This window comes from Manis javanica, chromosome 14 (genome assembly GCF_040802235.1).
Source record: "Manis javanica isolate MJ-LG chromosome 14, MJ_LKY, whole genome shotgun sequence".
Lineage (NCBI taxonomy): Eukaryota > Metazoa > Chordata > Mammalia > Pholidota > Manidae > Manis > Manis javanica.
Window position 1 is genome coordinate 28,884,765 of NC_133169.1, and position 19,120 is coordinate 28,903,884.

Here is a 19,120-nt window from a genome sequence, read left to right on the forward strand (position 1 = left end):
GGGGAGGAGATTTCCTCTGAACTACTCATGCCGCCATCTTCCCATGATAAACATAATTTTTAACGAAAGTCTGTAAACACAGAAGAGTAAGTATCTTACTCAATTTATATAAAGTACAAACAGGCAACTCTATTATTCCTTGTTCTTAGACATCAGGATAGTGATTATCCTTTGTGAACAGGGGTTAGGGGGTTGACTGAAAGAGAGAACTGGGGCTTTCTGAGACATAATACTGTCAGTTTCTTGACCTTGGTGCTGGTTTCATGATTGTCTTAACCTCAATATTCAGCAAACCTTTTGCTTATTTCTCTCTGCATATTGTATTTCAATACAATTTCAATATGCAAATTTTTTAAAAACTAAGCATTTTTATTTCTTGATTTTTGAATTATTAAGCTCATTTATGCCTAGTGAGAATAAGCCTGTTGATTCACATACATAACACATCATTAGAAGACTAATTTCATGAATTACAGGGAAAGCAGGCCCCGCAAATCAGCCAGCACTGTATTCTTGGCAACGTTTGTTTACATTATCTGGGCCTTGATTGTGAAAACATTGCCTAACCTCAAATTCTGTAAATAATTTTTTCTGAGTGTCTATTATTTTTTCTTCTGAGGTTAACAGATTATAGATGTGAATGAGGTTTGAATAATTGGAGGGCTTATGATATCCAGAGGAAATCACCAGTTACTGTTTTGCAAAAACTGCATTCCAAGAACCTGAATTTGTTCCAGTGGAGGACATGTCTGGATTTATAACAACAAATCAAAAGCAGGCCACAGCTTTAACATTCAGTGGGAGTAAGAATCAGGTTTAAACTGGTACTCCTGGGGCTTATGATTGATTTTTTTTCTTCTACTTTGCAAAAGTTTCCAGTGGGTGGGGCATTTAGTAATCTCTTTATTTCCTAGGCTGTGTTTCAACTTCCTTTTGGAACAAGTGCTTTCTGACTCTACTCACAATTTTTATCAGAAGAAAATCTTACAGTGTGAGCAGCATCAGCTATTAAATGTACTCCTAAAAGATCCCAAAATGAGATTTCAAATGAAGATTGTGTGGATTATGTTATGGACTGTTTGTGTAGCACAAGGTAAGAGTAAACAAAGAAGATTTTTTCTACATTATAAACATTTTCTAATGGGATTTTCACAATGTTAATAAAAATTTGGTCTAGAAAATGTGAATTTAATTACTGCTCTTAGCTTAATGTGTGAGTGGCTTTTGACATTGTTAAATTTAAAAATATAAGTACCTTATTAAATCTGGTTATTCATCATTTTATTTAATGTAAAAGTTCAGCTGTTTTAACATTTTTGAAAATTTTAATGTGATTATCATTTTCCTTGTAATTACCATAAAATGCAGTTCACTATTTTGCATAAAATTTTTACCAAAATGCTTTACCTGAAAGCACTAAACAAGTATATGAACGTATATAAAACCACACCATAAATTAAATAAGAACCTTCAAATAATACAATGCTTGGGTTGATTTCAGGTATAGATATTAACTCTTCTTAATCAAAAATTCATTTATCAATTACAGCTGATGTCATCGCCTTAAAAGTCTTGTATAGAAACATTATTTGTATCATTAGAATGAAAATACTACATAAATTTGAAAAAAACTGAATATGTAATCTGTAATATCTAAATTGTTCAATCGTTTTTTTTTTGTGGTTGTATATAAAATACCTTCTAGAAAAGCAGTTTTTAAGAGTAGTGAATCTGTAGGAGGTTTTTTTTCTGATATCAGTGAAACTTTCTGAATTCATAATTAAGTTTAATTCTATTACTATTTGTTGGTAGATTAAAAATTTTTTTCTTGGGGAAACTTGGTTTCCTAGATCATGATAGGTAACTAATTTATGGCAGATATTTTATTGACATTTTTAAACCAAATGAATTACATATCATTCACAAATTTCTAAAACTTTTTCTAAGTCAACAAACTTTAATTGATAGTTTATTTCATGTCAGACTCTAAACACTGAGAAATATTAGCAAATAATACAAAAGCTCTGTCCTTGAGGGTCTTTCAATCTAGAGTATAAAGGCAGATAACTTTTTCAGTTATATCCTGCAGTAGTTCTTTGTTTCTTTAAATATGTTTAATACTTTTTTGAAAGATACAACCTTACTTCTGTTATAAATTTTCATATGCTGTTGCTTAATTTTTAGCTTGTAAACCTTATATCTAGCCACTTTTTAAACTAGGCATAAAATCATTTCTGTGCACATATAAATACTATAATTCATATTCAAAAGTAAAATATCATTTTACTGCAAAGAGTTCTGAAACAATGTTAATGTTACCAATCATAGCAAACATAATTGTCTTTTCTTTAATGGAAATATTTTGTTTCACTATTTAGATAATGCTTTCAGTGTTTTTATGTAGATATCATTTGTCACATAAGGAAGACTTTTCTAGCTCATGTTTAAAACTCAAGAATCATAACAAGTTCAATTAAACTTTAAGTGATTAGAAAATGGAATTTGAAATATTAAAATTTGATGCTAGAAAGTATGTTATCAAAATTAAACAATAGTGATTCAAATTTCTTGCTTACATAATTGATTCCTGCTGACTCATTTCACTTGTATTTTATATTTTGTTAGTGTATGTTAAATGAGATTATCAGTTTCTTTTGGCAGTTGAGCATTAGAACTATATATGTCACAGGGAGAATGACTGTAAATCTGGCTACTTCCTAACAGATAAAGTCCAACGTTAGCATTTAAAGCTACACTTGTTAGTCTCATGATTTTCACATAATGTAAAAGCTAGCAGAGAAAAATTACATGTATTTTCAGTAGATTTAGAACTGCTATTTTATTCCTTGTTTCCCAAACAATTCTAAAAGTAAATTAGTTTGAAATGTCAATCAAGTCTATCAATCTACTATATAACAAATTTTACTCAACAGAGCGGCCTTGATCATTTAAATATCCATATATACTTCAACATTTGCCTGTTTTTATTTCCCAGGTAGAAATAAATATGGAAGACTAAATTGAGATATTGAGAAATACTAATTGAGGAAATGGGAAGGCAGTTTGAATACACAAAACAAAAATGTAAAGCAGAATCACAATCTGCTCTACTCAACCAGACAACATTTTAGCATTTCATAAGTTGCCTCTGCCCTGTTAAGAGTGAACATTCCTCAAAAAATATTATTTGCTCCTAAAAAAAGAGAAATAATAACCAACAGGAAGAATTTATTAGCTCATCTTTGTTTTTTTCTCTCCACTTTTTAAATATTAAAGAGCAAGTAGTACCTTTTCAATTGAATAGTTTCTCTGCATTCACATTCCTAACTGTATAAGAGCATTGTTCCTTCCTTTTTGTAAAAGGTCATGCATGGGAGAATCACCACAGGTTGCTAAGAACATGGTCAAATTTACAAGACAAATTTAGAATAACAGTTCATCAGTTATTATCACATAGTTTCTATTTTCTGGAACATATTATGACCAAGCTTTTCAAGCAGATATTTTAGATTTAGGGTCTAAAAAGTGTACACTTTTTTAAAGTAGCCACAGCCAGGAATTCTAGGCTGATTAAAGTGAATGCCTACTGAGACATGTCCAGTGTGACTATGTTGTTTGGAAAGATATATGTTTTCTAATTCTGGAGATTTAAAGGGCAAAAAAGTTCTTTTAGGACCTAAAATATATTACAGATAAAAAAAAAAAGAGCATCTAGTCCATCAGAAAGAGAATATTGTTGCAAGTATCAGATGATTTCAAATTTGGGTTAACCTTAACATGGAAGAAAAATTGATATTATGAAAATCACAATAAATTATAAATTAATTAAAAAATGTCATAAAGATATATGAATATTTTGATATGCATAGTTATCTAATCCAGAAAATCATGGTAGTGATTTGTAATCCTAAATTGTGTTTTAATTCCAGTGTGATAAATAAGAACTCCCCGCATCTCCCCGCAAAACTCCAGATTTTCAAAGATAGTAGTATGGGTATTTATCTATATGGCATGATTTAAAGGTGAAAAACGCAAGTTGTATTCAATATTCTCTCCTAAAATGTCTTACACATTGATAGTACCATACATTCAACCAATCCAAAATTATGTGAAATGATGAATACTCTTAATAAATACTTTGGGATAGTTAAATTTAGTATTATTCATCACATATTACTGTGAATTGATAAATTTTCTGCAACAATTGCAGTGGGGAAATGCAGAAATGGGTGAGGAAAAGGATAAGAAGAGGACTAAGACATTCTGGAGGCTGAGGTATTTGCAGCTGTGACAGATCTGACTGACAGACTGCTGTCCTGTGCACCTTGAGGAAGGGGCAGAACAAATGCTCCCAGGAATGTCACAAGAAGAAGAGGGGCACCCAGGCAGGCCTTACTAACTGCACGTCAGGCATTTCCTGGGAATCCACAGGCTACTCTTTTATCTGCATATAATATTAAACCAGAAATGAATTATTTAAGTTTTGCTAAATTTATTCTTAGCTCGATACAAGTTTCCAAACATAAGTTGACTCAGAGGTTAGTGAAGATTCTCCATTTTTTGGCCTTTGATTGCTAGGGCTTGAGCCAACGTCTAAATCAATTCACTTTTATTTCAAAGCTCAATTCCTGATTTTACTTCAGCCTTTACCACTTTTCCTTCCTCCCAGCTGTGTCTCCTCCTCACTATACACACATCCACCACTGTGACTGTAAGATCCTGCCAACAAATCTATCCAGTGTCCATTTAACTAAATTTTTAGAGTGCACCCATTTCTTAACGACTTTAACTGGTTTCAGAGCATAGTGCGTGAAAAGAAAAGGATGTAACTGGAATTAAACAGTATTACATTTTAAGTTAAAATTATAAGGAAACATTATAAAAACAGCTCAGAGAAAATGAGGTAATGAAACAGAAAAAATCGCAAAAATAATAAAATAAAGGAAAAATATAGATTTGACAGGTTATTTTTTTTTTTTGCTTTGACATTGTAACAGAGGGCCAGGTTTCTCATAAACCTTGTTAACTAGAAAATGTAATAGATAGAAAAATGATTATAGAAATATTCCTTCAGAAGATCCCAAGTTTTTTGAGCTAAATTAAAATGGCTCTTGATTTCAAAAAGTATAACATAAATTCAAGCTTAAGACATATAGACACGATGAACAGTGGAATTACAGATGTTAGAGTTTAGGTTCATGCAACAGAGAATTAAGTGCACTAAACAGTTCCCCCTCTGTCTTCTCTTATCTTATACATTTGCTACTGTTTACGATGTCCTTTCACAGGTTATCCATAATCTAAAGATAAAATGGAAAAGGCTCCAAGATAGTTCCATATTCATTCATTTATTCTTTCATTTCTTCATTCAATAATTTTTTTTGACCATTAAGTGCCAGGTGCTGTGACTAGCATTTTTCAAAAGGTCTCTTAGTGGGGAAAACAAAAGGAATGATTATTGTATTTTATTAGCATATTGTATTTTATTGTACTGAGTATTATGATAGAATTGAACAAAAGAGACTCTAGGATCACTTAGGGAAGGCAAGAAACCCAAATTGGAATAAGAGGATGGAGTGGGACCTATCCCACTTCTATTGAGGACTTGGATTTTAAAAGGTATAATTAAGAAAGAGATATATGTCAGGGTTGCAATGACATCTAGGGTGGGTTTTGGAAGTTAACTAGGCATTAACCAGATGAGTCAAGACTGAGGATACATCAAGTGTTTATACAAAGAACTAACAGTAGTTCTATAAAACTGGAGAACTGAAATTGTCTTTTTTAACTCTTCTATCAGTCAAACTTCTACAAGTACTCCAAATCAAATTGAGTATACTGTGTATTGTTTTTCTTTCCTTTATCTTTTAATACTTAGCCCAAAAATTGTCAGGATAATTATTCAGATGCTAAATTATTCCTGCTACAGAATTTTCAGGGTTCTCATACTCATGTTACCATGTGACTTGGCTCCTTTCTACGGCAAACAGTGAAGGCTTATGAAAATTATTCCACACATACTAACAACTTATTTTAAGAAGATAATATTTTTAACTTGAACAATAATTGGCATTAAGTGTTAATTATACAAACACTACACATTTCAAGAAACTTTATCTCAGTGGAATATTTCAGCAAGTATCCTGATAGTAACTTGTTTCGACCCTAATTATTATATTATATATATATATATATATATATATATATATATATATATATGATTCTGCCCAGTTTCTTAGAGCTATCACTTATTCTCCCATTTGCTTTATATCACCCTGGAATTATCTTCATGCTCTTTTTCACTGTGAATTTTTTAAAAAGAAATTGTATAATCATCTTTTCAAATCTTAAAAATATAATTTTATTTCCTCAGTGCTTATTAAATACAACATAAATCTGTTTTTTCTAGAGCTTATTTTTTAAAAACTTTATTGCTACTGATATATCCTTTACATGGATATATATATTACTTTCCAAATTACCTTTGATTATTCTAATGTTATTTGTAAAAAATCTAAATATCTGTTATTTTGAAAGCTAATTGGATCATGTCATATCTATGTAATATATACATATACCAATAAGAAGATATGAAAGAAATTTAACATAAAATGCCTATTTTTGTTATATCTGTTTTGTCCGCTTGCTTCATTTTTTCTGTTGATTTTTAGTTTTACCTTAAAATATATTTTCTAATATCTACTTAGTTTAAAATTAGACTATTTAAAAAGCAGTCTCCTGTTCTTTTCTCCCAAAATTATTTTACAAAAAATAGAGCAACTGAACAAAGAGACCACTAGTAGTCCACAAAGCAATCTAATGCAACCTTGGTTAAGGTTTTCTCGAATACATAGTTTTATGAGTTAGTTCATGTGATTAAGAACACTTTTTAAAGGTGAGTTTATAGCTATTTTGACATTAAAAACAAGTTACTTGTTCTGTGTTTGTAAGTCAATAATATTCCCTTAAAATATGAAAATGGAAAAATTAAGTAAGTGATCATTACTAAATATCAAGTACATTTGTCTTTATCTTTGACCAAACTATTATAACACTGTCCCTCAAGTCAAAGAAAAATGAATCTTACTCCTGTCCAAAACCCAAATCCACTTGTACTCCTTAATTTAGGGACTGAATAACTTTAAATTGGAAAATTTAAAGAACAAGTGAATGAAAAGTTCATCCAACTAGTGTCTTATAAAAAAATTTGCATTTAAATGACTATGTAAACACATAAGATGAACACATTATTTAAACCCAAGTAAATATTTGACATAAGAAGCCTCAGCTAACACATTAACTTAGAACTTGAGAAATGAGATGGTTATTCAAAAATAATTTTAAAAGTTTAAGGTAAATTCTACCTCAAAAATATTTCCATACTTTTGAAAATGTTTTTATGCTACCTGTTTAATAAGTTCCTGCCTTGTTTCTTCAAGAACTGACAATTTAATTCAAGTAAATTTGGTTGTTTTACGTACAGACGAACAGTTTGACTAGTTGGGCTATGAATTGTGAACTCCATTGTGAAGGAAGTCAAGTAGGGACTTAGGGAAAATAACAGAAGTGAAGTGGTGTGGTATGTAGACTTTAGCCAGGCTGGTTTTGGAGACTGAGATAAGTAGATCACTTTGAATAAATAAGATTTCAGTAGAATCTGAAAGATGAAGCAAAGCCAGCCTCAAAAGTCTGTGTTAAAGTGTTTTATGAGGAGAAAACATGTGCAAAAGACTTAAGGGGAAAAGAAATTAAGATGATCAACAAAATGTAAGCAAACAAACCACAGTGGCTTTGGCACAGTGAATAAATGGTAGAGGTGACAAGATGAGATCAGAGAATGACAATAGCCAGACAAGGAGTTTCAGAGCCAAGGTCTGAGGTTTGAAATGTCATATAAGAGGAAAAGTCATAGAAGAATTTTAATCACAGGAGTGACGTGACAAATTTTGCAAAAATTCCTTGTAGTTCTGTGGAAAATTGGGAAGTGGAGATTTGGAAGCTAGTTAGGCTGTTTCATAGTCAAGGTGACAAATAATGATCAGAACTAAGATTTTGGAGATAGCAGTGGGAAGATGGAAAAACGGAATAAAGGTGATAATATCCTTTTCTTACAGACTCAAGAGATGCCATTTAAAGTTCATAGAAAAAGCATAAAAATTTTAAGTATTATTTGAGGTAAAGAGTGTAAACAATGAAACTCTAGATATATAGTAAGCATATATATACACAGAGTATATGCTGTGAGAAGCTGGTAGAAAGATTATGTGAAAAAGACATATCCTTGTCTTTCATATCTGGTTGTTAAAAGCAATTAACTAAATTTGAAAAATCAAGAATTAGAGGTATAAATATATTATCTGGAAATAAAACAACTACTAAAAGTAAAAGCATTTACCTCTGACTAGTGAATGGGCTGAATTTTTTTGTGGATAGATTGCTGTGAATATTTTGGGGATGGATTAGTCTTTTGATGGATTGATAACTTTAACAAAAATGATGTAAATATTTTTTGAAAACTGTTATCACTTTCCTGGGCAGTAGCTTAAAAACAAGACAGGAACTAAGTTTATCAAAATGTTAATGTACTTGTGAAAAATAATTCTATACCGACAACATTGACATTTATATTTCAAATTTAACTTATTTTTACAATAACTTAACTGCCATGAAGTGATGTGAATTTCTAAAGTAAAAAAAAATGTATATTACCCTAATTATAGTTATAATATTATAATTATAAACAAAAAATTTCTAAAAACATGAACATTACATTTAAAAAAACACAAAAACAAGGGCTTTTGTGGGGGGGTGTTTGAGATGGGGTGTACAGTGTGTGTTTTTTATAATAGGGTATTAGCACCATCTTGTGGAGTAAAAGTATATTTACTTAAATTTAATAATTTTCAATCAAAACAAATGTGGAATTATTACAAAGTTCCCTAACATAAATACGCTAAAAATTTGAAAGAACTTCAAAGAATTAACACATATGAAAGCACTATCAAGTATCATTAATTACATGAAAATGTATTTTCATATAGCACTTCTGTGTAATATGGTAAAAATTTTTTTAAATGATGTTTCATGCTGGGATTCAACCAATTATTTCCCCTTTGCTTTTTAAAAAGAACTACTAAAATAGAATTAAGCCATTGTAAAAACAAGAAAGGAGTTTAATAGTGTAAGTAAATCAATAAATATGTTTGGTAATCAGTATCTTTGAATTTGCCATTTTTAAAAGTAATGTGTTGGGGTCTACTAATGTAATAATCTTATTAACAGTAGTTATATCTAAATTAAGCTGTAGGCAGTATCAAAAATATTAGCAATTATAATCTATAGGCATGCATTTTTTACTCATTTCCTTTGTTCTTTTGATATTTCATTAGTTATTTAATTTATTGCAAAATAAGGATCACATTTTACATGGAGATTCTATATAAAATCTTTAATATCTTTATTGTAAAATATATGAATGAATAAGATATGAATGTACTGTATTACAAATGATTATAATTATCCATGTCAGGAAGTAGAACATTCCCAGGATCCCAGAAAACTCCCTGTGAGTTTCTTCTAAATATCTCTAACTTTCCACTAGAAGAAAACATTTTCTTAGTATTTGTTAATTACACTTTGGCTTTTCTTTCACAATTTCATTGCCTATGTACATACCCCTAATATATAGCTGTGTTCTTAATTTTTTTATTCATTTTGTTATCATTAATCTACAATTATATGAAGAACATTGTGTTTACTAGACTCCCCCCATCACCAAGTACCCCCAACAAACCCTATTACAGTCACTGTCCATCAGTGTAGTAAGATGCTGTAGAATCACTACTTGTCTTCTCTGTATTGCACAGCCCTCCCTCTGCCCACCCCAACATTATACATGCTAATCATAAGGCCCCTTTATTTTTCCCCGCCCTTATCCCTCCCTTCCCACCCATCCTCCCCAGTCCCTTTCCCTTTGGTAACTGTTAGTCCATTCTTGGGTTCTGTGAAACTGCTGCTGTTCTGTTCCTTCAGTTTTTCTTTGTTCTTATACTCCACATATGAGTGAAAACATTTGGTACTTGTCTTTCTCTGCCTGGTTTATTTCACTGAGCATAATACCCTCTAGCTCCATCCATGTTGTTGCAAATGGTAGGATTTCTCTTCTTCTTATGGCTGAATAATATTCCATTGTGTGTATGTACCACATCTTTATCCATTCATCTACCGATGGACACTTAGGTTGCTTCCATTTCTTGGCTATTGTAAATAGTGCTGCGATAAACACAGGGGTGCATCTGTCTTTTTCAAACTGGAGTGCTGCATTCTTAGGGTAAATTCTTAGAAGTGGAATCCTGGGTCAAATGTTATGTCTATTTTGAGCATTTTGAGGAACCTCCATACTGCTTTCCACAGTGGTTGAACTAATTTACATTCCCACCAGCACTATAGGAGGGTTCCCCTTTCTCCACAACCTCGCCAACATTTCTTGTTGTTTGTCTTTTTGATGATGGCGATCCTTAATGGTGTGAGGTGATATCTCATTGTGGTTTTAATTTGCATTTCTCTGATGACAAGCGATGTGGAGCATCTTTTCATGTGTCTGTTGGCCATCTGAATTTCTTCTTTGGAGAACTGTCTGTTCAGCAACTCTGCCCATTTTTTAATTGGATTATTTGCTATTTGTTTGTTGAGGTGCATGAGCTCTTTATATATTTTGGATTTCAACCCTTTATTGGATCTGTCATTTATGAATATATTCTCCCAAACTGTAGGATACCTTTTTGTTCTATTGATGGTGTCCTTTGCTGTACAGTAGCTTTTCAGCTTAATATATTCTCACTTGTTCACTTTTGCTTTTGTTTCCCTTGCCCGGGGAGATATGTTCATGAAGAAGTCATTTATGTTTATGTCCAAGAGATTTTTGCCTATGCTTTTCTCTAAGAGTTTTATGGTTTCATGACTTACATTCAGGTCTTTGATCCATTTAGGATTTACTTTTGTGTATGGGGTTAGACAGTGATCCAGTTTCATTCTCTTATATGTAGCTGTCCAGTTTTGCCAGCACCAACTGTTGAAGAGACTGTCATTTCCCTATTGTATATCCATGGCTCCCTTATCACATATTAGTTGACCATATATGTTTGGCTTAATGTCTGGAGTCTCTATTCTGTTCCACTGGTCTGTGGCTCTGTTCTTGTGCCAGTACCAAACTGTCTTGATTATTGTGGCTTTGTACTAGATCTTGAAGTTGGGGAATGAGATCCCCCCACTTTTTTCTTCCTTCTCAGGATTGCTTAGGTTATTCAGGGTCTTTGGTGTTTCCATATTAATATTTGAACTTTTTGTTCCAGTTCATTGAAGAATGCTGTTGGTAATTTGATAGGGAATGCATCGAATCTGTATATTGCTTTGGGCAGTATGGCCATTTGATGATATTAATTCTTCCTAGCCAAGAGCATGGGATGAGTTTCCATTTGATAGTGTCCTCTTTAATTTCTCTTAAGAGTGTCTTACAGTTTTCAGGGTATAGGTCTTTCACTTCCTTGGTTAGGTTTATTCTTAGTATTTTATTCTTTTTGATGCTATTGTGAATGGAATTGTTTTCCTAATTTCTCTTTCTATTAGTTCATTGTTAGTGTATAGGAAAGCCACAGATTTCTGTGTGTTAATTTTGTATCCTGCAACTTTGCTGTATTCTGATATCAGTTCTAGTAGTTCTGGAGTGGAGTCTTAAGGGTTTTTTATGTACAATATCATGTCATCTGCAAATAGTGACAGTTTAACTTCTTCTTTACCAACTTGGATTCCTTGTATTTATTTGTTTTGTCTAACTGCCATGGCTAGGACCTCCAGTACTATGCTGAATAACAGTGGGGAGAGTGGGCATCCCTGTCTTGTTCCCAATCTCAGAGGAAAAGATTTCAGTTTCTTGCTGTTCAGTATGATGATGGCTGTGGGTTTGTCATATATGGCCTTTATTATGTTGAGGTACTTGCCCTCTATACCCATTTTGCTGAGAGTTTTTATCATGAATGGATGTTGAATTTTGTCGAGTGCTTTTTCAGCATCTATGGAGAGGATCACGTGGTTTTTGTCCTTCTTTTTGTTGATGTGGTGGATGATGTTGATGGATTTTCGAATGTTGTACATCCCTGGGATGAAGCACACTTGGTCATGGTGTATGATCCTTTTTATATATTTTTTAATTCGGTTTGCTAATATGTTGTTGATTATTTTTGCATCAACGTTCATCAGGGATATTGGTCTGTAATTTTCATTTTTGGTGAGGTCTTTGCGTGGTTTGGTGTTATGGTGATGTTGGCTTGATAGAATGAATTTGGGAGTATTCCCTCCTCTTCCAATTTTTGGAAAACTTTAAGAACAATGGTACTATATCTTCTCTGTAGGTCTGAGAAAATTTCCAGGTAAAACCATCTGGCCTGGGGGTTTAATTCTTGAGTTTTTTTTTGATTACCACTTCAATTTCTTCGCTGGTAATTGGTTTGTTTAGATTTTCTGTTTCTTCCTTTGGTCAGTCTTGGAAGGTTGTATTTTTCTAGGAAGTTGTCCATTTCTCCTAGGTTTTCCAGCTTGTTAGCATATAGGTTATCATAGTATTCACTAATAATTCTTTGTGTTTCTGTGGGGTCCATCATGATTTTTCCTTTCTCGTCTCTGATTCTGTTGATGTGTGTTGACTCTGTTTTTCTCTTCATAAGTCTGGCTAGAGGCTTATCTATTTTGTTTATTTTCTTGAAGAACCAGCTCTTGGTTTCATTGATTTTTCTATTGTTTTATTCTTCTCAATTTTATTTATTGCTTCTCTGAGCTTAATTATGTCCCTCCGTCTGCTGTCCTTAAGCTTCATTTGTTCTTCTTTTTCCAATTTCAATAATTGTGACATTACACTATTCATTTGGGATTGTTCTTCCTTCTTTAAATATGCCTGGATTGCTATATACTTTCTTCTTAAGACTGCTTTTGCTGCATCCCACAGAAGTTGGGGCTTTGTGTTGTTGTCATTTGTTTCCATATATTGCTGGATCTCCATTTTAATTTGATCGTTGATCCAATGATTATTTAAGAGCATGTTGTTAAGCCTCCATGTGTTTGTGAGCCTTTTTGCTTTCTTTGTACAATTTATTTCTAGTTTTATACCTTTGTGGTCTGAGAAGTTGGTGGGTAGTATTTCAATCTTTTGGAATTTACTGAGGCTCTTTCTGTGGCCTAGTATGTGGTCTATTCTGGATAATGTTCCATGTGCACTTGAGAAGAATGTGTATTCTGTTGCTTTTGGATGTAGAGTTCTATAGATGTCTAATAGGTCCATCTGTTCTAGTGTGTTGTTCAGTGTCTCTGTGTCCTTACTTGTTTTCTGTCTGGTGGATCTGTCCTTTGAGTGTATGGTATGTTGAAGTCTCCTAAAATGAATGCATTGCATTCAATTTCCTCCTTTAGTTCTGTTCGTATTTGTTTCACATATGCTGGTGCTCCTGTGTTGGGTACATATATATTTACAATGGTTATATCATCTTGTTGGGGACTGACAACTTTATCGTTATGTAAAGTCCTTCTTTATCTCTTGTTACTTTCTTTGTTATGAAGTCTATTTTGTCTGATACTAGTACTGCAACACCTGCTTTTTTTTCCCTTTTGTTTGCATAAAATATCTTTTTCCATCCCTTGACTTTTAGTCTGTGCATGTCTTTGGTTTTGAGGTGAGTCTCTTGTAAGCAGCATATAGATGGGTCTTGTTATTTTATCCATTCAGTGACCTTATGTCTTTTGATTGATGCATTCAGTCCATTTACATTTAGGGTGATTATCGATAGGTATGTACTTATTGCAATTGCAGTCTTTAGATTCGTGGTTACCAAAAGTTCAAGGTTAATTTCCTTACTATCTAAGAGTCTAACTTAACTCACTTAGTATGCTGTTACAAAAACAATCTAAAGGTTCTTTTCTGTTTCTCCTCCTTTTTCTTCCTCCTCCATTCTTTATATATTAGGTATCATATTCTCTACTTTTTGTCTATCCCTTGGTTGTCTTTGGGGATAGTTCATTTAATTTTGCATTTGCTTAGTAATTAGTTGTTATACTTTCTTTACTGTGGTTTTATTACCTCTGGTGACAGCTATTCAACCTTAGGAACACTTCCATCTATAGCAGTTCGTCCAAAATAGATTGTAGAGATGGTTTGTTAGAGGTAAATTCTCTCAGCTTTTGCTTATCTGGAAATTGTTTAATCCCTCCTTCAAATTTAAATGATAATCTTGCCAGATAAAGTAATCTTGGTTGCAGGTCCTTCTGCTTCATGGCATTAAATATCATGCCACTCCCTTCTGGCCTCTAAGGTTTCTGCTGAGAAGTCTGATGTTAGCCTGATAGGCTTTCCTTTGTATGTGATCTTATTTCTGTCTCTAGGTACTTTTAACAGTCTGTCCTTATCCTTGATCTTTTCCATTTTAATTACTATGTGTCTTGGTGTTGTCTTCCTTGGGTCTCTTCTGTTGGGAGATCTGTGGATCTCCATGGCCTAAGAGACTATCTCCGTCCCCAGACTGGCGAAGTTTTCAGTAAATACCTCCTCAAAGGCACTTCCTACCCTTTTCTCTCTCTTCTTCTTCTTCTGGTATCCCTATAATGTGAATATTGTTCCATTTGGATTGGTCACACAGTTCTTCTCTCAATAATCTTTCATTCTTAGAGATCCTTTTTTGTCTCTGTGCCTCAGCTTCTTTGTATTCCTCTTCTCTACTTTCTATTTCATTTATTGTCTCCTCCACTCTATCCTACCTACTTTTAATACCCTCCATTGTGTTCTTCAACAATTGGATCTCCGACCTGAATTCATTCCTGAGTTCTTGGATGTCTTTCCGTACTTCCATTATCATGTTGATGATTTTTATTTTGAACTCCCTTTCAGGAAGAGTCATGAGGTCCATATCATTTAAATCTTTTTCAGGAGTTGTATTAATAATTTTACTCTGGACCAGGTTTCTTTGGCATTTCATATTTGTATATGGTGCCCTCTAGTGTCTAGAAGCTCTATTCTGGAGCTGCTCAGCCCCTGAAGCAATGTCAGGGGTCGCAGGAGAGCGGTATTGGTGCCTAGGGGGAGGAAAGAGATGTTCCCCACTTCCCAGCTGCTGTGCCTGTCTCCACTGCCTGAACCAGTGGGCCAAGCACACAGATATAAGCTTTTGTCCCAGAGCAGCCAGATATGGATCCCTGCTTTCCACAAGCAGCCAGAATCCCAGTCTCCCCAGGAACTCTGCCTGTATTAACTTTCCAACCCGGTAGTCATGTGAGTATCATGAAAGCACCATGAAATGTAGGTTTGTGCTCCCAGGACAGATCTCTGGAGCTAGGTATTCAGCAGTCCCAAGTCTTCCACTCCCTCCCTATTCCATTTCTCTTCTTCCCACCAGTGAGCTGGTGTGGGGGAAGGGCTCAGGTCCCACTGAGCCAAAGCTCTGGTACATTACCCCATTTGGTGAGGTCTGCTCTTTTCTCCAGGTGTGTGCAATCTGGTGCTGATCTCTTCCCTGTTGCTCTCTCAGGATTAGTTGTACCAACTGTATTTTCTAATTGTATCCAGTTTTAGGAAGAAGCCTCTGTCTCTCCTCTCATGCTGCCATCTTTCTCTGCTTTTAATTTTTATATGGATGAAATAATCATGTAATATTTGATGTATGCTCATGGTTTTTTACTTCATGTGATTATTATTTTTTCTTTGTATGTCATTTTGTGGCATTGGTATATTATTCCACTGCATGGATATACTATTCAACTGTTGATGTACATGGAATTATTTCCATTTTGACTATTAAAAATCATATGGCTATAAATAGTAACATCCACAAAATCTGATTCACATGTGCATTATTTCTCTAGGATAGATTCCTAGGAATATAATTGCTGAGTAATAAACGATGCATATCTTCAACTTCACTCTCAGTTGCTAAACTCTTTTCTGTTGTAATTCCAATTGTTCTTCTTATCAATGGTTCCTAAATGTTCCACATTCTTACCAAATAGTGGGATATTATATATATATATTTTTGCCAGTCATGTTATTTTATTCATGGTTTTTTATGGTTTTAATTTTCAGTTTCAGTTTACGTAATTTTTAATAAGTTTATTTATCTTTTGGATTTTCTTTTTCATGAAATGCATGTTCAATTCCCTTACCCCTTATATTTTTTTAACTAGCCTTCTCAGTTTTAACAGCAATATTATTTTTCCTTGCATGTTTTGAAGTAGCTGGTGAGCGCAATTCTGCAAACTGAAGCTAAATACAGTATATTTAGCTTATTGAACCAAAGGTTTTTAAAATCTCCTTGAGTCAGTTTTATTGTCACATTTTCTTTTATAAATTTGTCTATTTTGTAAGTATTTTAAAATATATTGGCAAATAGCTCTTTAAAATATTCTGGTAGAATCTTTTTGGTGTTTGCAAGCTTTGTACTGATACCCCTTTTTCATTCCTGCTCATGGTTATTTATGCCTTCTTTATTTTTTTCTATCTTGATCAGTTTTGCCAGATTTTTATCAATATTATTTACCTTGTCAAAAAATTATTACTTTATTGATACTTTATATATTATATATATTTTCATTTATTTCTACTCCTGTTATTCTTTTCTATTTACTAATTAATCCATTACAGCTATTCTGGCTTCTTAAAAATGCTGCTCTCTTCATTAATTTTTACTCCTTCTCCCAGTTAATATGGTTAAGTGTTATGCCAAAAGTTGGTATAGAAGTTTTGTTCTTGTTCACTATAAAAAATAATTTCTGGACAGTGACTGTAATGGGGTATGCGGTGGGGACTTGATGATGGGAGGAGTGTAGTAACCATAATGTTGCTCATGTAATTGCAGATTAATGATACCAAAATAAAAAATAATAAAAATAATAAAAATAAAAAAATAATAATTTCTACTGTAATTTCTTCAATGAATCATACAAAGAGATTTAGTAACACCATCCCATGATTTTTTGTTATTTTTTCATTATTTCTTGTAACACTGGGGGTTGGAGAATATATTTTGTTTAACTGTAATTTTTGTGATACTGATCAAGACTTGCATTGCACCTAGTGTGGTGCAATTTTCATGAACATTTCATGGATTCATGGATTCATGAAATGTTATTAGGGGAAGCCCTCTCTCTATATAAATTAGATCATTTGTTATATATGCTTTTGAAACTTTTATACCCTTTTTGATTATTTTTCCTGCCTTTTCCCTTTCAATTACCAAAGAAGTATATTAGATTTTCCCACTGTAATCTATGTGTATGTATTTGTGGCCTTATTGGTAGGTGCTACACATTTAAAATATCTTTCTGTGTAGTTGAACTTTTTGTCATTATAAAGTTCCTTTTTTTAACTTCTGATGTGCCTTAGTGTCTATTTTGCTTGGTAATAATATAGTGACACCAACTTTCTTTTGATAGTATTTGTTTGGATGATAAATTTCCATCATTTTACTTACTTTCAATCTTCTACATTTAAATTTAGAAATCACCTATAGATAACTTTCAGTACTCTGTGTTAAATAGAGTTTGAAAACCACTGTCTTTTCTTTTCAAGCTTGTCAGAGTATAATTGAAAAAATTGTACATATATGTGTGTGTGTATATATATATATATAAAAATATATATATATATGCATATATGGGTACAAATGTGATGATTTGATATATGTACACACTGTGAAATATTTACCAAAATCAGGTTCATTAACGTATCCATCAAATCACATAGTTATCCTTTTCTGCATGTGTGTGGTTGATTGGAATGCTTAAGATCTGATCTTTTATCAAACTTTAAGTACACACCACAGTATTTTTTATTAAGGTATTACTGATAAACAGTCACATGAGCAAAATTGTGGTTACTAGATTCCCCCGATTATCAAGCCCCCACCACATACCCTATTACAGTCACTGTCCATCAGCATAGAAAGATACTATAAAATCACTACTTGTCTACTCTGTGCTATACTGCCTTCCCCGTGTCCCTTTACATTATGTCCCCTTAATCCCCTTATCCCTCCCTTCCCACCCATCCTCCCAAGTCCCTTTCCCTTTGGTAACTGTTAGTCCATTCTTGGGTTCTGTGAGTATGCTGCTGTTTGGTTCCTTAAGTTTTTGCTTTGTTGTTTTACTCCACAGATGAGTGAAATCATTTGGTAATTGTCTTTCTCCACCAGGCTTACTTCACTGAGCATAATACCCTCTAGCTCCATCAATGTTGTTGCAAATGATAGGATTTTTTTCTTCTTACACCTGAATAATATTTCATTGTGTATATGTACCACCTCTTCTTTATCCATTCATCTACTGATGGACACTTAGGCTGCTTCCATTTCTTGGCTGTTGTAAATAGTGCTGCAATAAACATAGGGGTGCATATGTGCTTTTGAATCTGTGATCCTGTATTCTTAGGGTAAATTCCTAGGAGTGGAATTCCTGGGTCAAACAGTAATTCTATTTTTAGTTTTTTTTAGGAACCTCCATACTGCTTTCCACAATGGTTGAACTAATTAACATTCTCACCAGCAGTGTGGGAGGGTTCCCCTTTCTCCACATCCTGGCAAGCATTTGTTGTTGTTTATCTTTTGGATGTTGGCTATTCTAACTGGTGTGAGGTGATATCTCATTGTGGTTTTAATTTGCATTTCTCTGATGACTAGTGATGTGGAGCATCTTTTCATGTGACTGTTGGCCATCTGAATTTCTTCTTTGGAGAAATGTCTGTTCAGATCCTCTGCCCATTTTTAAATCGGGCTATTTGCTTTTTGGTTGTTGACACATGAGGCTCGTTCTGTATTTTGGATGTGAACCCCTTATTGGATATATCATTTATGAATATATTCTCCCATACTGTAGGATGCCTTTTGTGTACAAAAACTTTTTAGTTTGATGTAGTCCCATGAGTTCATTTCTGCTTTTGTTTCCATTTCTTGAGGAGATGGGTTCAGGAAGAAGTTGCTTATGCTTATATTCAGGAGGTGTATGCCTATGTTGTCTTCTAAGAGTTTTATGGTTTCATGACTTACATTCAAGTCTTTAATTCATTTCGAGTTTACTTTTGTGTATGAGGTTAAAC

At 33.2% G+C, this 19,120-nt stretch overlaps 1 protein-coding gene across 4 annotated transcripts in view; it reads left to right on the forward strand.

Annotated features, from left to right (window-relative positions):
• The first annotated feature begins 892 nt into the window (after positions 1-892).
• The window catches only part of CFH (complement factor H), a 114,484-nt gene continuing 96,256 nt past the window's right edge, over positions 893-19,120 (forward strand). Inside the window, exon 1 of one of the 4 annotated variants that reach the window (XM_073221900.1) lies at positions 893-1,093. In XM_073221900.1, coding sequence (XP_073078001.1) covers positions 1,036-1,093 — 58 coding nt within the window. In that variant the 5' untranslated portion in view covers positions 893-1,035. The remainder of the gene's footprint in view (positions 1,094-19,120) is intronic. The other 3 variants (XM_073221899.1, XM_073221898.1, XM_037006072.2) reach the window with 3 other exon arrangements.